This window comes from Ahaetulla prasina, chromosome 16 (genome assembly GCF_028640845.1).
Source record: "Ahaetulla prasina isolate Xishuangbanna chromosome 16, ASM2864084v1, whole genome shotgun sequence".
Taxonomy (NCBI): domain Eukaryota; kingdom Metazoa; phylum Chordata; class Lepidosauria; order Squamata; family Colubridae; genus Ahaetulla; species Ahaetulla prasina.
Genome location: NC_080554.1, coordinates 6,692,487 through 6,715,810, shown reverse-complemented (window position 1 = coordinate 6,715,810; position 23,324 = coordinate 6,692,487). Strand labels below are relative to the sequence as shown.

Sequence of the window (23,324 nt, the reverse complement as noted above, 5' to 3'; positions counted from 1 at the left end):
CTCGCAATCAGGAGTCTGTGAGTTCGATCCTAGGTACAGGCAGATGTTTCTTTCTCTGGGCACAATGCAGATATATCTGCTGAACAAAACTCCGGACTTGCAACAGGAAGGGCATCCGGCCATTAAAAAAACACTCTGGTGGTTCTGTTCAATTGGCCAGGCTCCACCCCGCAAGGGATTATGGGGTTATTAAAAGAAGATTGTCAACTCGCAAAGCAACCCTGGCCTACTCTCTAGTTGCCGTAGGCTGGGGGTGGGGGGGAATGGGAAACCGATGAAATAGCACAACAGCCCAAGACAGATGCACATTCCACGCTTATCTCTCTCAAGGCTGTATCCCAGGGTTACCTACAGCAGTTGAGGGGAGTGACCCCTACAGCCTGTGAAATTGCTCCGTTGGTGAATATGATTAATGACACACCCTGGGGAGGAGGGGGGAAACAGAGTCACATTGAGCGTAAATTATGTAGGGTCAGAGCTGGCTTCACTTGGGAACTTGCCGACATGTAGCTCCTAATAAATAACTGGATTATTTTTGAAGCTTGGCTCAAGACTCATGATTGTCCATCTATCCATTCCTCTCTCTCATCTATTATCTATCTATCTATCTATCTATCTATCTATCTATCTGTCTGTCTGTCTGTCTGTCTGTCTGTCTGTCTGTCTATCTGCCTTTCCATCCATCCGTCTATCTGCCTTTCCATCCATCCCTCCCTCTCTCATCTATCTTCTATTATCTGTCTGTCTATATCTATCTATCTCTATCTATCTATCTATCTATCTATCTATCTATCTATCTATCTAGGTTTGTCTGCCTTTCCATCCATCCATCCATCCCTCTCTCATCTATCTTCTATTATCTGTCTGTCTGTTTATATCTATCTATCTATCTATCTATCTATCTATCTATCTATCTATCTATCTATCTATCTATCTATCTATCTATCTATGTTTGTCTGTCTGCCTTTCCATCCCTCCCTCCCTCCCTCTCTCATCTATTATCTGTGTCTGTCTATATCTATCTATCTATCTATCTATCTATCTATCTATCTATCTATCTATCTATCTATCTATCTATCTATCTATCTATGTTTGTCTGTCTGCCTTTCCATCCATCCATCCCTCTCTCTCTCATCTATTATCTATCTATCTATCTATCTATCTATCTATCTATCTATCTATCTATCTATCTATCTATCTATCTATCTATCTATTTTTGTCTGTCTGCCTTTCCATCCATCCATCCCTCCCTCTCTCATCTATTATCTGTCTGTCTGTCTATATCTATCTATCTATCTATCTATCTATCTATCTATCTATCTATCTATCTATCTATCTATCTATCTATCTATCATCCATCCATTCATCCATCTTCTCTCTCTCTCTCTCTATTTATCTATGTCTGTCTACCTTTCTATCCATCCATCCATCCATCCATCCATCCATCCATCCATCCCTCTCTCATCTATCTTCTGTCTGTCTGTCTGTCTATCTGGCACTACACTGTTTCAGGCTTGCCTTGATTTTGTTGAAAAGAAGGCACCTTGAAGAAAATATACAGCAGTTTTCACATGAAGACATGGAGTGTTTCTAGTCCTCCTGGAGGAAAGAGGGGAAGAACGGGGCTAAGAAAGGTGAAAAGGGGATTTAACTCACAGGTAAGCCTACTTTCCCTTTTGGTCCTTGGTTACCTTCTAATCCTTTCAGGCCCTATTTAAAAAAAAAAAGTGGGGAAGAGAATTATCAATACTTGGATAATGTAGAGAAATGTTTACCTGCTGCCCAGTATCCACTGTTGAAAAAACCATAACACAACACCTGGTCAACAGAAGGCCACGGTGCCTCTGGCAAATTGCAAAGGCGCCAAACTGCAAAATTTGGCATTTGGAGGAAGATCTATGGGGTGGATTGGGGTGGGGGCAGCTTAGGGAAACTCCAGGGAAGTGCAAGGGGTGGGTGGATGGAATCTAAGCAAGGTAGAGGAGGAAAAATACTTACTTTTGATCCAAGGTAGCCCTGGGGAAAATTAGGAAAATACATATTTTTGGAAAGCAGAAAGGAGGAGAAGGTAGGTCCAGCTTGACCCATAAAGTAAGAGGTATGTTTACAAAGCATTAGAGGAGAACTGGCACATCCAGATGAGGAATTTAACATGCAACCATTTCAATGTTTTCCTTCTCTTATTTTCATCTCTCCTTTTTAAGAGCGGAGCGGTGGCCTAGAGAGGTGGAACTCTCCCCTCGCAATCAGGAGTCTGTGAGTTCGATCCTAGGTACAGGCAGATGTTTCTTTCTCTGGGCACAATGCAGATATATCTGCTGAACAAAACTCCGGACTTGCAACAGGAAGGGCATCCGGCCATTAAAAAAACACTCTGGTGGTTCTGTTCAATTGGCCAGGCTCCACCCCGCAAGGGATTATGGGGTTATTAAAAGAAGATTGTCAACTCGCAAAGCAACCCTGGCCTACTCTCTAGTTGCCGTAGGCTGGGGGTGGGGGGGAATGGGAAACCGATGAAATAGCACAACAGCCCAAGACAGATGCACATTCCACGCTTATCTCTCTCAAGGCTGTATCCCAGGGTTACCTACAGCAGTTGAGGGGAGTGACCCCTACAGCCTGTGAAATTGCTCCGTTGGTGAATATGATTAATGACACACCCTGGGGAGGAGGGGGGAAACAGAGTCACATTGGAGCGTAAATTATGTAGGGTCAGAGCTGGCTTCACTTGGGAACTTGCCGACATGTAGCTCCTAATAAATAACTGGATTATTTTTGAAGCTTGGCTCGAGACTCATGATGGTCTTGGCTCATCTGTCGTAATCCTGACAAAGATGATGGTTTTCATTTCTCCTTTTTCCTTAACCCCCAAAAATCTACACAGGAAAATAAAGATACTTACTGGAACACCAGGATATCCGGCGTAACCTTGGGCCCCGAGAAGGCCAACAGCACCCTGGCGGGGGGGGAGGAGTAAATAATTCAGAAATGGCTTTCATGCACCCCCTCCCTCAAAAGTGTATCATCAGGGATTCTTTCTTCCTTCTTTGCACTTTCCTACAGGCATGCAACGGTACGATATTATGGTGCCTAGGTGTGTGAAAGGAAGGATTTTAACCAGTGCAATGTCAGCGTCCGTTCAAGTTAGCTCGAAAGCAGCTTACCTGTTTCCCCTTTGGTCCTAGCCCCCCAGGTAGTCCCACAGGGCCGTCTTCTCCCTAAAAGAGGCCAAGGGAATTCCATGAGAACTGCGCTCCTGCTTAACATTAGTTTTAACCGGGAAGTAATGACACCCAGACAGGTGGGCAGAGCTTTGCTCCACCATCGCTACCAGATCGCCGAACTACCAGCCATGATCGCTTCCGGATTGCGCGATCTGGTCCAATCCGGGAGAATTTCACCCCTGCACGTCCCCCCTTTGTTGGGGTGGCACTACCTGGCTCCCAGACCCCCCTTGTCTTCCCACATTTCATTCTCCCCCCTTCCCCCCCCCCCATTGCAAAAATGTCAGGCGGCAGGATGCGAAGCGATACTAGCAGGACGTCAGCCGTGACAATATCTATAGTTATGTAGATCCTCGCTTCATTCTGGCAAGATTCTGTCTGAAGGCAACAGATACTCCTACATAGACCTCCTGCTGGCAAATTTGGGGCGTTCAAATTCTAGGATGAACATCAGCACCCCGATGCAATTCTCATCCTCACCTTAAAGCCAGGATCACCTTGGGGTCCAAGAAGCCCTCTGCTGCCTCTGTCACCCTAGAAAAAAGGACCAAGAGATCGGGAAGCCTTCACGGCATGCAAAAGGGGGATTACCGTATTTTTCGGAGTATAAGACGCACCTTAGTTTTGGGGGAGGAAAAGAAGAAAAAAACTGATTGGCAGGTGGATTGGCCTTCTGGGATACCCCCAATCAGCTGTTCCCAGAGGTGAATTTTAGCAACGGGTTCCTTGGTTGTGAGCTCCGTGCCTTGCTTTTTTTTTCTGCCTCTGAAACTCCATTTCAGAAAAAAAAAATTCTGCCTCTGAAAGCCTCCGAAACAGAGCTTCAGAAAAAAAGCCTCTAAAGCTCTGTTTGGGGGCTTCTTTTCTGAAGCTCTGTTTAGGGGCTTTTTTTTCTGAAGCTCTGTTTGGAGGCTTTTTTTTCTGAAGCTCTATTTGGGGGCTTCTTTTCTGAAGCTCTATTTGGGTTTTTTTTTTCTGAAGCGCTGTTTGGGAGCTTCTTTTCTGAAGCTCTGTTTGGAGGCTTTTTTTTCTGAAGCTCTGTTTGGGGGCTTTTTTTTCTGAAGCTCTGTTTGGAGGCTTTTTTTTCTGAAGCTCTATTTGGGGGCTTCTTTTCTGAAGCTTCTTTCAGCCACTGAAACCTCCTTTTGAGAAGCTGGGTGGGGCTACATAAGACGCACCCAGATTTTCACCCTCTTTTTGGGGGGAAAAAAGGTGCGTCTTATACTCCCAAAAATACGGTAGCTTGAAGAAGAATTATGACCACCAGATCATTATGAGGGTAAAGAGGGGTAGCTAATATGTATATTCACTAGCCATCAGCACTCACCTTATGCCCTCTGGGCCCTTTTGTACCCTTCATGCCCCGATGTCCAGAAGCCCCCTAAAATTGGGGAAGAAGGAGGAAGAAAGAGTGTAAGTCCTTGAGGCTAGGAAGGTTGACTGATCTTTTTTTTTTAATAAGTTTTTTATTTTATTTTAATACAAACGGTTCATCTTCCATTAAACAGTGTATCATCTGTGTACAAATATCTAGTGCAATAGAATACAGTCATATTCATTACATTGGTATTAATTCTCTATTTCTTATCTTAATACTAATATACTTAATATACCTAATCATAATAACAATAATCATCTTAACATATCTAATTCTATCTTAACTTATATTTTACTAATCTTTTTGTTTTTTGCTTTCATGTTTATTCTCTAACCATCAATAACGACAAGACCTAAGTTTAACTCACAGAATCATCTATTGTAATGTCCTTCCTGTTAAAGACTACTTCAGCTTCAATTGCAATAATACTAGAGCAACCAATAGATTTAAACTTAATGTCAACCGCTTTAATCTAGATTGCAGAAAATATGACTTCTGTAACAGAATCATCAGTGCTTGGAATACTTTACCTGACTCTGTGGTCTCTTCCCATAATCCTAAAATCTTCAACCAAAAACTGTCTACTATTGAACTCACCCCATTCCTAAGGGGACCATAAGGGGCGTGCATAAGCGCACAAACGTGCCTACCGTTCCTGTCCTATTGTTTTTCTTTTCTTCTTCCTATATATATGCTTATACCTCCTTATATTTACCCATATATGTGTATATATTATATAATCTTTTTGTATGATACCTACATATATTGTTATGACAAATAAATAAATAAATAAAATAAATCCCATATCATATAATTTTCCGTTTGGTCCTTCTCTTTGATTGCAAGCGTTAATCTATTCATTTCTGCCCATTCTAATAGTTTTCTGATCACATTCTCGTCCATCGGAATCTCTTCATTTTTCCAATTTTGTGCGAATACAATTCTAACTGCAGTTCATACATTGATAATTAAATATAGATTACTATAGATTTCGGGTAGAATCCCCAATAGAAATATTTCAGGTTTTTAAGTCAACATTAAGTCAACATTTGACTTTTTAAGTCAAATATTATTTTAATAGTATTTATTTTGTAATAGTACTGTTCATTTTATCTGGCTGTAAACCGCCCTGAGTCCTTCGGGAGAAGGGCGGTATAAAAATTTAAATAATAAATAAATAATAAAATAAATAAACATGCTGTTGTATCATCTTTTCCAACCATGGATGTATTCTCGTCTAATATTTTTTGGCTTCTGAACATGGTTGACTGATCTGAAGGAGGCGAAGGAAGGAAGGAAGAAAGGAAGGAAGGAAGGAAGGAAGGAAGGAAGGAAGGAAGGAAGGATGGATGGATGAAAGGAAAGAAGGAGGAGAAAGGAAAGAGAGAAGAAGGAAAGGGAGAAGGAAGGGAAGAGAGGAAGGGAAGGGATTCTGGTGCTAAGAGAGTAAAGTTACCAGGATTTGACTACTGATACTAAAAAAACAAGGGGAGAGTGCGAGCAAGTTCAGACAAAATAATTGCTGAAACAAACACCATCTGGAAAAACATTGAAAGTTTTCAGTTTCAGCTTTAGAATTTGGTATCTGGAGTTCAGCATCTGGAGTTTGTCGAAAGGCTGGGCAGGAGCCTAGGAAGGAGAAGAACCAAGGGTCCACCCCAGGGGTGGGTTCTACTTATCTTTACTACGAATTCGCATTGTGCTCGCACACACGCGCACTCTTCTGTGCATGCGCAGATCGCTTTTGAGGATGTTTGGGTCAGTGGGCGCCGGTTCTACTACCGGTTCTATAGAACCGGTCCGAACAGGGGGCAACCCACCACTGGCCCACCCAGTGGTGTGTTGCTACCGGTTCTACCTGGATTGGGAGGCTCCACCCACCCACGCCATGTGCAGAAGCATTGCACGCGTGCACAAGCGAACCGGTAGTGACGGGTTTTGCAACCCACTACTGGGTCCACCACCACCCCCCTTGCATTCATGCCAGACTCACAGAAATGCCTTGGGGTCCACGGACACCTGGGAGACCCTTTTCACCTGGAGAACCCTGGAAGAGAGATTAAAAAACACCTGCGACTCGTATCGTAGACTCCCAACCAGTTTTTCAGCTAGGACCCCCTCGCTTGCAGGCTGGCGACCGAGCAAAGCAGGGCTTACCCAGCGGTGGGATTCAGCCAGTTCGCACCACTTCGGGAGAACCGGTTGTTAACTTTCTGAGCAGTTTGGCAAACTGGTTGTTGGAAGAAATCATTAGGGCAGAGAACCGGTTGTTAAATTACTTGAATCCCATCACTGGGCTTACCTCACTGTCTTAAAAGTCTCGCAGGCCAGTGGAAGAAGAAGAAGACTAGGAAGTCCACCTACCTTGTGGCCTCTGGACCCTCTTGGGGATCGAGAACCAGCTTTACCGTGCTTGCCCTGGGACATACACACACACACACACACACACACACAGAGACACAATTCTATTAGCTTCAGCAGATGGAGAAAGAGAAGGAACATCTGAACCTCAACTCTTCAAACCGTCTCAGAGGAAGGTGGCTCCTTGGGAGAGAACAGAGACCTCTTCTTACCTTTCTGCCAGCTTTACCCATCTTTCCAATTCTCCCCTCGTGCCCCTGTTCACCCTAAGGAGGAGAAGAACAAAATGAAAATGGGGGAAAAAAGATAATCTTTTTGTGTAGCCCTGTTCTAAAAGATGTATCCATTTTTTGGGACAGGGCGAAAGCATCTTTCTACGTCAGGAAATAAGATCTGGCTACGGATGGATTCCCCTCCCTCCCCATTTTAAGAAAAAAACCAACTCTAGAACAGTTTCAAAAGCTGGTCCATTCGTACCTTTGTCCCTTTGCTTCCTTTCTGGCCAGCTACACCTGGTGGTCCTGGAGCCCCCTGAAAGACAGAGATGAAGCAAGAAGGTCTAACACACAGGTGTCCAACCTTGGCAACTTGAAGACTTGTGGAGTTCAACTCCCAGAATTCCCCAGCCGGTAGAGTCTGGCCCTCAGCATCCCAGAAAACCAGAGTTCCATCATTGGCCAAGAAGATGTTTTGGGAAAGTCTCTGGGCTGGCTGGGGAATTCTGGGAGTTGGCCATGATGAGTTGGCCATGGTGAGTTGGCCATGATGAGTTGGCTGCGAATTAGTTGGCCGTGATGAGTTGGCCATGATGAGTTGGCCATGGTGAGTTGGCCATGATGAGTTGGCCACGGTGAGTTGGCCAAGGTAAGTTGGCCACACCAAGTTGTTTTAGACCTTCAAGGACTATCTTTCATTCCTACATGCTAAATATCCTTTAATTGCACCTGATTATTCCACTTTTTTAAATGCAAGGGCATTTCCGTAATTTACCTCTCCTTTGTTCTTGACCACGCAATGATTTCTGTATTTGTGACATACAGTTGTGGATTATTGCTGTTTTATTGTCCCTAGTAAAGTTTTCAGGTTAGCTAGCCAATGGTACCAAGGTGGGCACCCCTTGTCTAAGCCTTGTTACTAACAAATCTCAACTCTTCATTCACTCTTACAAACTATCACAGCTCAACAATTCCCAGTCCCCTTTGTGATATTTAAGAAGTCTGACAATGCTTGCAAACCTTCCATGGGGAAGAGAAGATGGACTTTTCAGCATGCTGAGAAAGGGCAGGGGAACCTAGAAATAAAAAAAGCTTAAAAGGTGTTATGATGTCTAATCTAGGTACTTTACCTGAGGACCAAAATCTCCTGTTGATCCGGGTTCTCCTTTTCCCCCTGGAGGACCCTAAAATGAGAACCTGGAGTTTAAGAGACATCTGAAGTATCATATTACTGAGCTGCCAGAGAGAAGCAAGACCAGGGCCCAGCAATTTATTTAAAACATTTTGACACCCTCAATTGCATGTCCGTTTAGAAGTTCTCCACACCAGAATGGGGGGAAATCCTGCAGGTAGAATCTACTTACACCCACTCCCCTTTCTCCAGGCAGTCCTCTTTGACCTGGTGGCCCAGCGTCACCCTAAAATCAGAAGAATAAACAGACACGTGTGTGAAATTTTGCAAAACATTGGGGACAAATGCAATTAGGCCAGGCATTCTATGTTTTGAAGTCAACGAAGTGGGATGTGTTCTGACCTAGGCTTCCTTAGAAAGTATACGGCACAATCTTAGTCCCAGCAAACCTCTTTAATTCATACGGCAGTGAATTATTGTCATTCCCAGTCAGAAAGGCTTCTCAAACAGTCTTTCAGGGGAGTCTTTACAAACACCCAACTTATCTCCCTTGGAATGCTGCCAGAGAACTAATTGCCACACGCAGGGCAAGGCCAAACTTGGTCAAACAGAACTTTTCCAGAGCTTTTACCGACCAGATGAACTAATTGCTTCCTCAAAAGCTCACATCCCGTTCACTTCTTTTATGTCTTATGGGAGGGGCCAATCATCTCCAAGCCTTACTCCCAAGTCGACCCTGTTTTCTAAATTGTTCTTGTCTTCTGGCAGCTCTGCGCATGCGCACACTGGGAACAGGCTGACACTGTTCTTCTGCCTCACTGATGTCAGACTCCGGAGACTCCGGAGGCAGCAAAGAACTACCAGATGGCCTTGGTCCCCTCTCTGCCTCTGACTCAGAACCATCATCCGAGCCTTCCCCAGACTCCAGGACTGGCCCACTTTCCTCCCCAACCTCCTCACTGTCTGACTCTGCTGCCAGCTCTGCTGGCCACCGGCAGGCCACAACAGGATGACAATGTGAAAGGTTTATAGGAGAAGGAAAGGCAGAGCATAGGGTGGAAAAGAGAGGAATTAGCCTGGAATCATTATGTTGCCATAAATGGTCTTAAATCCAGCCACTCTTGAATTCTGTTGAATCTTACCTAGCACCAATTTAGTCCTGACCATTTGTTGACTAGGTCAGAGTTCCCCACCCTTTTCGGCTTTGCAGACCGGGGGTGGGTGGGAGGGGTGGGAGACTCTTGGTTTTATGATAGGATAACTTGCTAAAGGAGGAGGAGATTCAACCATTCAGTTTCTTTTCACTTAGTGTTGTGGCCTGCCAGTGGCCAGCGGAGCTGGCAGCAGACTTGGACAGTGAGGAGGTTGTGGAGGAACATGGGCCAGTCCTGGAATCTGGGGAAGGCTCTGATGAGGGCTCTGCATTGGAGGCAGAGAGGGGGCCAGGGCCATCCGACAGTTATCAGCTACCTTCGAAGTTGGAGATAAGCAGGGCTGAAGAACAGATGGAGCCTGTTCCCAGAGTGCGCATGCACAGAGCTGCCAGGAGAAGGGAACAGTTAAGGAACAAGGGTCAACTCGGGAGTAAAGGCACAGGTGGACAGTGAATGGTCCCTCCCACAGGGAATAAAGAGGAGCGAAAGGGGAGTGGAGTTTGCAGGAGACAATTAGTTCATTTCATTAGTGTGAAGATCGGTTCGTGACTCTCAGACACTCCTTGCCAAGTCTTTTCTTGTACAGCATTGCATTTGGAAGATATCGGATTGGCAGCTCTCCAAGCCTGATAAGGTCTGTGGTTCTAAATTCACCCTGGGAAGACTGTTTGCCAGGACTTTGCTGGATGTGAATGAGAGGAATTCACATTAGTTTAATAAAAAAGTTCCTTTGTCGGGACAAGGAGTCTGCTTCATGCTTTTGTGAAGCCTAGGTCAGAACATTTAGCCAAAGCTGGCTTGCAGAGAAGAATGACCAACAAATGTTATGAAGGTGGACGAACCCAACCATGTTCAACAGTGGTGGGTTTCAAATTTGTTTTACTACCGGTTCTGTGGGTGTGGCTTGGTGGGCGTGGCAGGAGAAGGATACTGTAAAATCTCCATTCCCTCTCTAATCCAAGGGAAGGTTACTGCAAAATCCCCATTTCCTCCTGATCAGCTGGGACTTGGGGGGCAGAGAATAGGTGGAGGCAGGGCCAGTCAGAGGTGGTATTTACTGGTTCTCTGAACTACTCAAAATTTCTGCTACCAGTTCTTCAGAACTGGTCAGAACCTGCTGAAACCCACCTCTGATGTTCAACCAATAGAGATGGTAGATACCTGCAGCCCACCAGTTCCTTTCTCTCCCGTCATTCCTTGGTCTCCTTTCTGACCATCAAGACCTCGAAGTCCCTGAATTCCCTCGAGGCCTACAGGACCTGATGACCCCTGCAACACACACCAAAAAACCCATATAATACCAAATGGTAACACCCTCCACAAAAGAATGAACCAAGCTCGTAAAGGAGACGCCCCATCACTTCCTCAGCTTGGTAGCAAAGACCGTTTTCCTAACGATCTCCGTCCTTATTTTTAAGCTTAAAACCCTCTAAATTTACAAATAGGTTCATTAGCCTTTCCTTACCAGAGGTCCAGGTGATCCCTGATCCCCCTTCTTCCCATTTTCTCCTGGAGGTCCCTGCAAAAAATCAAGGGGAATACATTTTCCATTTGGATCTCTTCAAGCCATGTTTGGCCACGTAGATATGTCAGATTCTCAGATTCCACCCAACAGTCCTTTAATTCTGGAAGAGCATTTAGGTAGTGATGGATGAGAATTCTTTACCTCCTACTGGACAAGTGCAACTGGAACTATTTTTTTTTTAAAAAGGAACTTACTGGATCAGGTTCAGGGGTGAAATGCTCCTGGATCAGACCGGATTGTGCGATCCAATAGCAATCATGGCCGGTAGTTTGGCGATCTGGTAGCGATGGCGGAGCAAAGTTCTGCCCACCCACCCACCCAGGGTGTCATTACTTCCTGGTTTTAACCAGGAAGTAATGTGTTTTATACCTTCTGAGCATGCGCAGAAGGTTTTGCGCATGCGCAGAAGGTCTGCGTGCACATGTGACGCGCACGGGGCACATGAACTTCTGAACTGGTAAGGAAGGTAAGTAGATTTCATCCCTGATTAGGCTGACTTCAGTTTGTCAACTTTGAGGAGGAATTGTGGGTGAAACTCACAATATTCCAATCAAGAGGTTCAAATGCTCCTGTTGTGTCTGCGCCAGAAAGTGACTTGGACAGTGAGGGGGAAGGGCCGTCAGGACTTACCTCAGGAGCACCGGCTTGCCTGGCTCAGCTCCAGGAGCCAGAAACAGGCCAGGTGGAAGAGATAACGAGGCCTCCATCCCCTGACTCTTCCCCCCCCGGCCACGCCTCCAGACCCAGCTGATGGCAATCAGGCCTGGCTGGACCCTAGGTTTGGTAGGCAGGAGAGGAGGGAACAACAGAAGCAAGGGTGGGACAGGCCTAGGAAGTGCTGAGTTATGGAGCCACACCCCACAGGATATAAAAGGCAGCCAGAGCTGCTGTGTCTCTTTGTAACAGGCAAATCCACTGATTACGAGCTGAAGTTTGTTTCTGAGTGACTCACCAGTGTTGTGGAAGATAACGGAGGCTCTTGGCAGACGCTGGCTATTCTGCTGCCAGAGCTGATAGTGACGGCTAATTAAGCCATAATTCAGACGGAGGTGAGGGAGGACAGAACAGCTCCATTTGACACAACTTACCATCATACCAGCTGTGCCCTTTGACCCCTTCTGACCCGGAAGACCTGGATTCCCCTAAAAAGAAAAGCATGGTAGTTACCCAACAGTGGCTTTAAATTACTTTACCATCTTGCAAGTTTTAAGTGAAGAAGACACTAAGATGAGAGTATCATACATGTTATAACACTCCACAAAATTTTTATTTCAAGCCAACCTCCTCTTTCTTCTCTCCAGATCTGCACTTTTCAACATGCATCATTGGCAAGGGCATTCTCAAAAAACAACTCTAACATTGAAGGTGGAGAACATCAACTCCAGAGATTCCAGTCTAAAGCCTGACTGAGAAAGAATCTACCACATTTTTCGGAGTAGAAAACACACCAGAGTATAAGACGCAGCTTAGTTTTTGGAGAGGAAAATAGGGGGGGGAAAATCTGCTTACCAGGTATTCACCTGGCTAGCGTCCTTAGTCTGATCAGCTTCAGCACATTAGTTTGCTGTTTTTTATCCCCTGCTTGGGGATAAAAAACAGCTTCTGCACAAAAAAAGCACAACTGATCTTTGGCGAGAGAAGCAATGAAAAAAGCAGGCAAACCACGGAGATCGCTTCACTCGCTAGTGCCTCATTAGGGCTGGAAAAAAACTTCACAGCTGAGAGTCGGAGGGAGCATGCAAAGTACTTCACTCACTAGCACCTCTTTAGGGCTGAAAAAAAGCTCCACAGCTGATAGTTGGGCTGAAAAAAAGCTTCACAGCTGAGAGTCTGAGGGAGCAGGCAAAGCACGGAAGTTGCTTCACTGAAAAAAAGCTTAGCACGGAGATCGCTTTACTCGCTAGTGCCTCGTTAGGGCTGAAAAAAGCTTCAAAAAAGCTACATTTGGAGTATAACCCAAATTTTCAGCCTCTTTTAGAAGGGAAAAAAGTGCAATATACTCTGAAAAATACAGTAAGTTTATTTGGAAAGCAGCAGCCTAGCAATTAAAGAAGTATCTACAGAGGACAATGTTCTACAATTCTTCTCTCTCGCCAGAGTCACAGCCAAGCAATGAAGAACGGAAGAAGAGGTTCTTCAAGACATGACAGTGGCTACTTCTATACCTTTAGTCCTTCAACACCTTCCGGTCCGGGCAATCCCCATTTTCCTGGTTCTCCCTGTAACATAAAATACAGTATCCAATGATGAAACGACGCAACTCAGGTTTTCTTACAACTCAAAAGTGAATAAGCAAAAGGCAGAAAAAGACCATGTTACGGTATGGTCCATCGAAGTTCAGGAGAACATCAAGGAATTCATGCAGAATGAAAGGAACTTTAAAAGAAACCAAAAGGTCCACTAGATACCACCTGATGTCCTCGGGTTCCTTCTGGGCCGGGCATCCCAATCACACCAACTTGTCCCTTAAGAGAGAAAAAAAAGAGAGAGAATTAGTCCTTTCAACAGGACAAACTCTCTGGAAGAAATCCTATTTGGCCTGTTCTCTTTCCTCCTAAAGAAAGGTCCATCATCATCATCATCAGGAGCTCTAGGGTGGTGTTCCTCAACTTTGGCAACTTGTAGATGTGTAAACTTCAATTCCCAGAATTCACACAACTTAAAATTGCCAAGGTAGCGAAGGTAAGTGAAACCCACTACTGAAGATAACCTTGGACCTCCAAGGAGTGAGGGAGAGTCCTCTTCTGTCTTCCCCACAACTTTGCAAAGGTGGTGAGATCTTCCTCATCCCAAATCCAGGTTCTCAATCCCAGGACAAAGGTTCCTTCTCCTGTTCTCATTGGTGAGGTTCTTCTCATGATGGTCTACATCATGTTCTCAGGCATCAAACTGAGAGGCTGGTTAGAGAGCCCACTCAAAAGTCAGGAAGAAGGTAAGTCAGATTTGTACTTGCCAGAGAGCCTTCTTGACCTGTCTCTCCTTTGAGGCCCTTTTGGCCAATGTTGCCTGGGATCCCAGCCGGCCCAGGCCAACTGAAGAGTCCTCTGGTGCCAGCGCTGCCCTGTTCCAGGAAGAACGTGAGGGGAAGAATCGCTTTAGGAGATAGGAAAGAACAGCAAAAGATCTGGAAAAGTTGATTCAGATGTTCTTCTATCATCAATCTAGTCAACTTTCCATATGTTACTCTTAAAGACTGACATTTACTTGGACCAGCAGCAGAAAACTGCAATGTAAAATGTTACTGAAGCCAAATATGCTCAATTCCATTTCCTTGGTTTTACAGTTTTTGGTCACACTTTCCTCCTTCCCAAGTTAGGTTCAGTTTTGAAACCTCCCCACCACCACCACATTTTTTAAAAACAAATTTCTAATGATGTTGATATTTATGGAAACCAGAAGCTATGTCCACTTCTCTGATGTGTTTCTTCTGTAGAGATGGTACTGTCGTGGCTTTATAAGCATCAGCCCCCACAGGGGGGAAGAGGAGGAGGACGACAACAACAACAACAATAACAAGATAGATAAGGAGGAGAAGGAAAAGATAGATGAGGAGAAAGAGAAGGAGAAGGAAACGATAGGGGAGGAGAAGAAGAAGATGGAGAAGGAGGAGAAGGAGAAGGACAAGATAGATGAGGAGGAGGAGAAGAAGGAAAAGATAGATGAGGAGAAAGAGAAGGAGGAGAAGGAGAAGGAGAAGGACAAGATAGATGAGGAGGAGGAGAAGGAAAAGATAGATGAGGGGAAAGAGAAGGAGAAGGAAAAGGAAAAGATAGGGGAGAAAGAGAAGGCGAAAAAGAGAAAGAAAAAATAGATAAGAAGGAAAAGGAGAAAGGGAAGGAGAAAGGGAAGATAAAGAGAAGGAGAAGGAAAAGACATGATAGGGTTTTTTTTCACTGCTTTGTAGACATGTTACAAAAAACATTTTTAAAAAAACCTACATTTACCTACATTTACCTACAAACAAATTGAAGATTGGACTTCTCATAAAAGCAAAAACATTCTCCAAATGTCCCCAATTTTAGAAAGAAATATTTCCAGACCAAAGCACCCAAACTTCAACTAGATTTCACAGATGGGCCTGTATGCATGTGTTGGTCAATATCTTAAAAAAAAAAAATTTGGGTCAATCCTACTCTAGACACAGTTTTGAAGAAAGAGGAGGAAGAGGAGGAGAAGGAGAAGGAGAAGGAGAAGGAGAAGGAGAAGGAGAAGAAGAAGAAGAAGAAGAAGAAGAAGAAGAAGAAGAAGAAGAAGAAGAAGAAGAAGAAGAAGAAGAAGAAGAAGAAGAAGAAGAAGAAGATCAGTCCAGAACTCTTCCTATTATACCTTTTCTCCCCTGGTTCCTGGCTCGCCTGGGATTCCAGGATCACCAACACCACCCTGCGGGGGAAAGGACATGCTAAGACATAAAGGCCTTCAAGAGATGTCAAGCAGGACTCAAAAATGTATCCAGGTGGACTTCTGGATGACTTAGATTTTGTTCCTCTTTTCTAGAGATGCAGCCAAACCATCTTCTTCTAAACTGGCCTGGGAAACCCCCAAATAAGGTTGTGTGTCTACCTCTTTCCCACGTTCTCCCATTTCTCCTGGTGGCCCTTGGAAGCCCCTGTCTCCAGATTCTCCAAGACTTCCCTTGATGCCAGGATCTCCTGGGGTTCCTCTGTCACCCTGGGAAGGAACAACAGCTAAATCAGCTTATCATCCCCAGCAGCAATAGTAGTGAAGATGGACTTATCAAAGGGGGGAAAAATTAGAAACATCCTTGAAGTTTTATTTTTCTCTGATAGGTCTGAATAATGGGGACAGGGTATCCCATTTTTCTGGGCCATCCCATAGCCAAGACTAGCTTCACTTCCCAGTTTGGGGGAAATGGAAACTGTTGTAAATTGCTTCAAAATGAGATGGGTGGCAAATAAATTGATTGCATGAATGAATGAATGTATGAACAAATGAATGAACATATGATTGAATGAATGATGGATGGGTGGATGGATGGATGATTCTTCAAAATGAGATGATATGAAATTGCTTCAATAAATTGATTGTCTGAATGGATGGATGGATGGATGATGAATGGGTGGATGAATGAATGATAGACAAATGAATGAATGAATGAATGATGCTTCAAAATGAGATGATATGAAATTGCTTTAATAAATTGATTGCCTGAATGGATGGATGGATGGATGGATGGATGGATGGATGGATGATGGATGGATGGATGGATGGATGGATGATGGATGGATGGATGGATGGATAGATGATGGATCGGTGGATGAATGAATGATAGATGAATGAATGAATGATGCTTCAAAATGAGATGATATGAAATTGTTTTAATAAATTGATTGCCTGAATGAATGAATGATGGATGGATGGAGGGATGGATGGATGATGGATGAATGATGGATGGATGGATGAATGGATGGATGGATGGATGGATGATAGATGATGGATGGATGGATGGATGGATGAGTGAGTGAGTTTTTGGGCTGAAAGGTATACATCTCTGTCCATCGTTTCTTGATATGACTTTAACTCATAGAAAGAGACTCTTGACTTGCAATCAGGGCAAATTAATAAACTGAGTGGGATTTCCTTGAGGGTAGAAGAGAACGGATCATATTTCTGCTTACGGGAGAAAACAGTCAAAGGGATCCATGTGACGCTCAGAATCACCAGCCCAAATGAAAGAGATTGTGTGACTTTGCTTGCAAACTAAGACTAGAAGCAGGAAGATAGATTCTTCAAAGCATTTTGGGGTTTACTGACCTGCTCCCCTTTCCTTCCAGGCTGACCTTGCCTTCCAGGCGATCCTAAGGGACCCTAGAGGAGAAAAAAAAAAGCTTTTAACACCTCTTACCTCTACTAGGTATTTAATTTAAATATATAAACTAAACCAATAAATCCAGTTCTAGGTCAGTCAGTTGGAGCTGAAGATGCTTCCTGGATGAGAAGGGCCTCTGGTGGCTCAGACTGGTAAGACAGCCTGTTATTTCATTGCAGCTGCTTGCAATTACTGCAGGTTCTAGTCCCACCAGGCCCAGGGTTGACTCAGCCTTCCATCCTTTATAAGGTAGGTAAAATGAGGACCCAGATTGTTGGGGGCAATAAGTTGACTTTGTATATAAATATACAAATAGGATGAAGACTATTGCTAACATAGTGTAAGCCGCCCTGAGTCTTCGGAGAAGGGCGGGATATAAATGCAAATAAATAAATTTAAAAAAAATGGATGAGAAGCGAAATGTTTTCAAAGAAAACCCCAAGAAACTCCAGTTGCCTTTTGGGGAAAAAGCAAAACATCTTCGGGACAACCATGACCTGGATGATTGAGAATCTCCGTTGACATCGCGAATAAAACATTTCACCTGTTCTCCATCCGAACCACGGATGCCAATGTCACCAGGATCTCCATCTTTGCCCTAAAGAGGGGATGAGATCGGTCACATCGGCAAAATCCTAGCTAACACCAGATAGAATTTGAAGAGGGTAGCTCTTCTCAAAAGACACATCCGCACAACGTCCTAAACTTGATTTCCCCAAAACAATGAAGTGCGTTTATCAAATAAGCCATGTTCTAAAAGTAAAGGTAAAGGTTCCCCTCGCACATATGTGCTAGTCGTTGCTGACTCTAGGGGGCGGTGCTCATCTCCGTTTCAAAGCTGAAGAGCCAGCGCTGTCCGAAGATGTCTCTGTGGTCATGTGGCCGGCATGACTCAACGCCAAAGATGCACGGAACGCTGTTCCCTTCCCACCAAAGGTGGTCCCTATTTTTTCTACTTGCATTTTTACGTGCTTTCGAAACTGCTAGGTTGGCAGAAGCTGGGACAAGTAACGGGAGCTCACCCCGTTACACGGCAGCACTAGGGATTCGAACCGCTGAGCTGCCGACCTTTCGATCGAAAAACTCAACGTCCTAGCCCCTGAGCCACCACGTCCCCGAGAAGCCATGTTCTAGCATAGCGCAATTTACACCTCTTCTTAAGCAATGGCTGGGTTTTGCATCATACTTTCACCTGGCCCAGATTTGCCTTGTTTAGCATTAGGCAAACCAGCTTTCGTTGAGTAATTAACACTAACATGGTTCAGAAATGACACTACACCATACACCATGGCTTCCCTTTCTCTTGCCTTTCCTCCCTTACCTTCTCTCCTTTGTCCCCCGGTGTTCCATCAAGACCAATCGGTCCACCTGTTCCCTATGTGAATACAAAACATGTATTTGAGAGAAAGAATAGAATTTAGGATGAGCAGTTAGGTAATACAACATCTGCAAGCAAACTGTCAGAGAGAGGAGGGGTCAGGGGTCAGCCTATTTTCCAAAACACCCAAAGGCCAGACAAGGAACAGTGGATGGAAACCGATCAAGGAGAGATTCAACCTGGAAATAAGGAGAAATTTGCTAACTGGGAGAACAATCTAACCAATGGAACAGAAGTTGTGAGAGCTTCATCACTGGAGGCTTTCAAGAAGAGACCGGACTGCCATCTGTCAGAAATGGTGTAAGGTCTCCTGCTTGGGTAGGGGGTTGGACTAGATGACCTACAAGGTCCCTTCCCACTCTGTAAATCTGTAAAGGATATTGGGACTCTAGAAAGAGTGCAGAGAAGAGCAATCAAGATGATTAAGGGACTGGAGGCTCAAACATACGATGAACGGTTGCAGGAACCGGGCATGGCTAGTCTAGTGAGGAGAAGAACCAGGGGAGACATGATAGCAGTCTTCCAATATTTGAGGGGCTGCCACAGAGAGGAGGAAGGGGGTCAAGCTATTTTCCAAAGCACCCGAAGGCCAGACAAGGAACAAAGGGTGGAAACTGATCAAGGAGAGATTCAACCTGGAAATAAGGAGGAATTTTCTAACCGGGAGAACAATCAAGCAAAGGAACAGAAGTTGCCTTCAGAAGTTGTGGTTGCTCCATCACTGGAAGGTTTTAAGAAGAGATGGGACAGCAATTTGTCTGAAACTGTATAGGGCAGTGATGGCGAACCGAAATGTGCACGTGCTGGAACACCGCAAACTCGAAGACCAGCTGGCCAGGGCACTTGCGCTGGTCTTCCAGTTTACAGCTGGTCTTTGGGCTTCCAGCGCTCACTGTTGTGTCTTGTCCGCTTTCACCGCAGCAGGGGCCTTCTTATCTGCTTCCGAACACGGAGGAATGTCCTAGTATGCCTCCCGGCCCCAGCCCTGGCTCCATGCCCAGACAGGCTGAGGAGGAAGAAGTACCTCCAGCCCCCAGCTCTGGCTCCATGCCCAGGCAAACGGAGCAACTAGACCCCTCCCCCTCCCCCACAGCATGTGAACCTGAGGAAGGTCAATTGCCAACAGCTGCCGACTGGAGTGACCTTCGTGTCAGAAGACTTGATAGACGGAGGCAACAGAAGGAAGGGAGGGGCAGGCCTGGATAAGTGCTGAGTCATGGAGCCACACCCCATGGCCTTTATAAAGGATCTGCTTTCTGGCACTCTCTGAGTCAGGCAAAGTCTAAACATATCTTGCTGAAGTCACTTTCTGGTCTCCTGCCTGCCCTGAGGACTTTGCTAGGACTTTGGCAGAGCTGCAGAGGCACACCTGATTCGGATTTCCCTGACCCGGCCGTCAGCGGAGGAGTGGGACACGACACTCACAAAGACCAGCTGGCTGGTGCACATGCGCATGCTGGAAACCAGAAACGCAGCTGACGACGGTGCGCATGCCGTAGGTTTCGCCATCACGGGTATAGGGTCTCCTGCTTGAACAGGGAGTTGGACTAGAAGGCCTCCAAGGTCCCATCCAACTCTATTATTCTATTCTGTTATGCCCATAGGATATTTCAGGGTGACTTTAACACAAAGCTTGGTTGTTCCTACAGGCCATCTGGGAAGTCTGAGTTTTCTGCCACTCCCACCTAGCTCGGTTAATAAAATATTTGCTGATTGTGTAGCCAGGCTCTAAGATAAGGTGCAAAATGTATTATTTACCTGGTTTCCAGGTGGACCAGTCATGCCCTTTGGGCCAGGAGAACCTGGTTCCCCTCCTCGTCCCGGTTTTCCTGGGACCCCGTTGGGCCCATTTCTTCCTGGAGGACCCTGGGAAGTAAAAGGTAAAAATAAGGTCCAGAAAGACCCCGAAGTATGCAAACTAGTATCATAAAACACAACAAAGCAGCTGTAGATCACCTAACACTCGTGTCAGAAGCACCAAGGTTGAATGGATTGAATGGTGACATCACCGTTGCCTGGGGGACACCCAGCTGAGGACCCTTTCATATCCCCAGCTGGAGCTGAAGCAAAGGACCAGTGCTCATCCCACCCAATAGCAGCACTTGGGTCTCGAACACGAGCTTGCTAATCTCCAGCCCAGCGTCCTAACCATACGAGCTATCGGACTCCATCAGTTTTAGACTTGTGAGTTTGATAGAGATAGGTTGTCCATTGCATGATGGGAGCATGTATACCTGTGACCATGTCAAGTTTGAAAAATGCTTTAAGCTTCCTGTGGCTATTATTGCTTTTCAGCTTGCCAACGAACAGGGGGGAGGGAACGGTAAGATGGAATGTGGGAGGCTACAATCTTCAACCGTGAGAGCCAAGGACATTTCTGCAGGTGTCTGCCAAGCTGTGGACTTTTTCTCAAAACAAAAGACTGATTCCCAATTGGGCAATATGACCTGTTCCATGGGAGGAGGGGATGAAACTCCTCTTTCCCGCTGCACAGGAAAATTTAGAGTTGGTTTTGCTTTGCTTCAGTGCCGAAATGATGTACTCAATAAAGTTTTTTTGGGGGGGGGTTTAAAGTTCCTGATGATGCCTGTTTTTATTGGGTCCATTAGTCGGACGGTTGACAGTCAACATTGGTTCAAAAAAAGAATAGGAAATCCCTCGACCCACCCAAGCATTCAATGACCCAATCAGATAACTGTACACTTACCAACGGCCCAGGGAATCCTATGGGACCCAATTCACCCATCCAGCCCTGGAAGAGAGAGCGAGATAAATCTCCACTTAAATATTTGAATCCGTTTGTGCAAAAAATTTGTGGGGAAAAAACTCCGCACTGGCGACAGGAAAGGGCATCCGGCCAGTAAACACTCAGCTCCATTCAGTGGCCCAGCCTCCACCCCGCAAGGGATTATGGGGTCACTAAAAGAAGATGATGATGATTTGTGCAAAATATCACATGGAATGAGCGAGGGGAAGACATTAGGTCCACATGGGAGCCCCACATCCAGGTGACCTGGATGAAAAGAACCCTTCTCTCTTTACTCCCCAAACCCAAGAAAAATGGAAAAGGAGAACGTACCTGGGGGCCAGCAAGTCCTTTCAGGCCAGGAAGTCCAGGTGGACCCTACGGAGAGAGGAAGACCAGGAAAAAATAAAAATGGCATTCCCGTTGACCTCATCCATCATTGCAACCAGGTTGCTCCAGAAAACACAGGTGTGCTTGGCTTTTGAATAGCAGAGAGACATAAGTGGACAGGGCCAGGACACAAACCAGCAGAAGTTATTTCGCTGAAGCTTCAATGACATTTAAATAATAAAGCAGAGTTCTTTGTGTGCCTTGATGGCACAGTGGTCAGAACGCAGTACTGCAGGCTACTTCTGCTGCCTGCCGGCTTGCCTGCAATTTGGCAGTTTGAATCTCACCAGGCTCAAGGTTGACTCAGCCTTCCATCCTTCTGAGGTGGGTAAAATGTGGACCCAGATTGTTGGGGGCAAAAGGCTGACTCTGTAAACCGCTTAGAGAGGGTTGTAAAGCACCGTGAAGTGGTATATAAGTCTAAGTGCTATTGCTAAAAAAAAGCACAACAAAGACTGTTCTTTCTGCGCCAACTCAGGAAGCTCAAACTGCCCAAGCTGCTGATCCAGTTCTACAGAGGAATTATTGAGTCTGTCATCTGCACCTCTATAACTGTCTGGTTTGGTTCTGCAACCCAACAAGACAGACACAGACTTCAGAGGATCATTAGAACTGCAGAAGAAACAATGGCTACCCATCTGCCTTCCATGGAGGACCTGTATACTGCACGAGTCAAAAACAGGGCTGTGAAAATATTTACAGACCCCTTGCATCCTGGATGTAAATTGTTTCAACTTCTACCCTCAAAACGACGCCATAGAGCACTGCACACCAGAACAACTAGACACAAGAACAGTTTTTTCCCAAACGCCATCACTCTGCTAAACAAATAATTCCCTCAACACCATCAAACTATTCATTAAATCTGCACTACTATTAATCTTCTCATCATTCCTATCACCCATCTCCTCCCCACTTATGACTGTATGACTATAACCTTGTCGCTGGTATCCTTACGATTTATATTGATTGTTTTCTAGCATGATTTGATTGCTTATTTGTACCCTCTGACTAGCATTAAGTGTTGATTCTTTATTCTTTATCCTTATGATTTTTAAAGAACGTCTTCTCTTTTTATGTACACTGAGAGCATATACACCAAAGACAAATTCCTTGTGTGTCCAATCAAACTTGGCCAATAAAGAATTCTATTCTATGATAATCTATTCCAAGTGCTATTTTGATCACTTCTTCGATAAAAATATTCATTTTCCCTTTATATAATGCACAAAGTCCAGAGCCCAATGCAAATTGAGAGCTGGGACCCAACCCCTCAAAATGCAGTCCTGAACCAAACTGGTTTGCACTTTTAATTCAGATCTTGGCATCTCTGCAAACCTTCATGTTGCGTTTCATCGCTCCTTGTTACGTTCTGCGCGTGGAGCAGGCTACAGATTCAAAATATTCTGGTTAATGGCGATTCGTTAGAAACCCAAGATTTGCACAGCCAAGGAAGAAGATACTTACTTTGGACCCCTGTGTTCCTGGGCACCCCGGAGGGCCTTGGATTCCAGGTTCTCCCTACGCAAAACAGAAAGTCGGAAGGAAGGGAAGAGAGGGTTAACTTAGAACCTACCAAACTCTCTTTAGACTACAGAATAACAGATTTGGAAGGGATCTTGTAGGTCATTTAGTCCAACCCCCCCACCCAAGCAGGAGACCCTACACCATTCTGGCAGAGGGCAGTCCAGTGTCTTCTTGTAAGCCTCAAGGGATGAAGCTCCCACAACTTCTGAAGGCAATTTAGCTGATTGTTTCTCACTGTCAGAAAAATTCTGGACTTATTTCCAGGTGGAATCTCTCCTTGATCAGTTTCCATCCATTATTCCTTGTCTGGCCTTCGGGTGCTTTGGAAAATAGCTTGACCCCCTTCCTCCTCTCTGTGGCAGCCCCTCAAGTATTGGAAGATTGCTATCATGTCAATCAGAATAGAGCTGGAAGGGACCTTGGAGGTCTTCTAGTCCAACCCCCTGCTCAAGCAGGAGACCCTATAC

At 45.1% G+C, this 23,324-nt stretch overlaps 1 protein-coding gene and 1 long non-coding RNA gene across 2 annotated transcripts; both read right to left on the bottom strand.

Moving 5' to 3' along the window:
* Window positions 1-3,173: 3,173 nt before the first annotated feature.
* Window positions 3,174-4,602, bottom strand: LOC131186285 (uncharacterized). Its single transcript, XR_009152335.1, has 3 exons — window positions 4,552-4,602; window positions 3,705-3,758; window positions 3,174-3,218 (listed from the first exon to the last, which is right to left on the bottom strand). It is a non-coding gene; the product is annotated as an uncharacterized LOC131186285 (long non-coding RNA).
* Window positions 4,603-6,591: 1,989 nt separating this feature from the next.
* On the bottom strand, window positions 6,592-22,686 carry COL27A1 (collagen type XXVII alpha 1 chain). Its single transcript, XM_058159566.1, has 17 exons — window positions 22,669-22,686; window positions 21,274-21,318; window positions 19,953-20,060; window positions 18,138-18,191; window positions 17,361-17,414; window positions 16,762-16,815; window positions 15,550-15,657; window positions 15,316-15,369; window positions 13,943-14,050; window positions 12,078-12,131; window positions 10,930-10,983; window positions 10,626-10,733; window positions 8,543-8,596; window positions 8,309-8,362; window positions 7,441-7,494; window positions 7,126-7,229; window positions 6,592-6,649 (listed from the first exon to the last, which is right to left on the bottom strand). The coding sequence occupies exons 1-17, from the start codon at window positions 22,684-22,686 to the stop codon at window positions 6,592-6,594; spliced, it is 1,143 nt and encodes a 380-aa protein (XP_058015549.1).
* Between the last annotated feature and the right edge of the window lie 638 nt (window positions 22,687-23,324).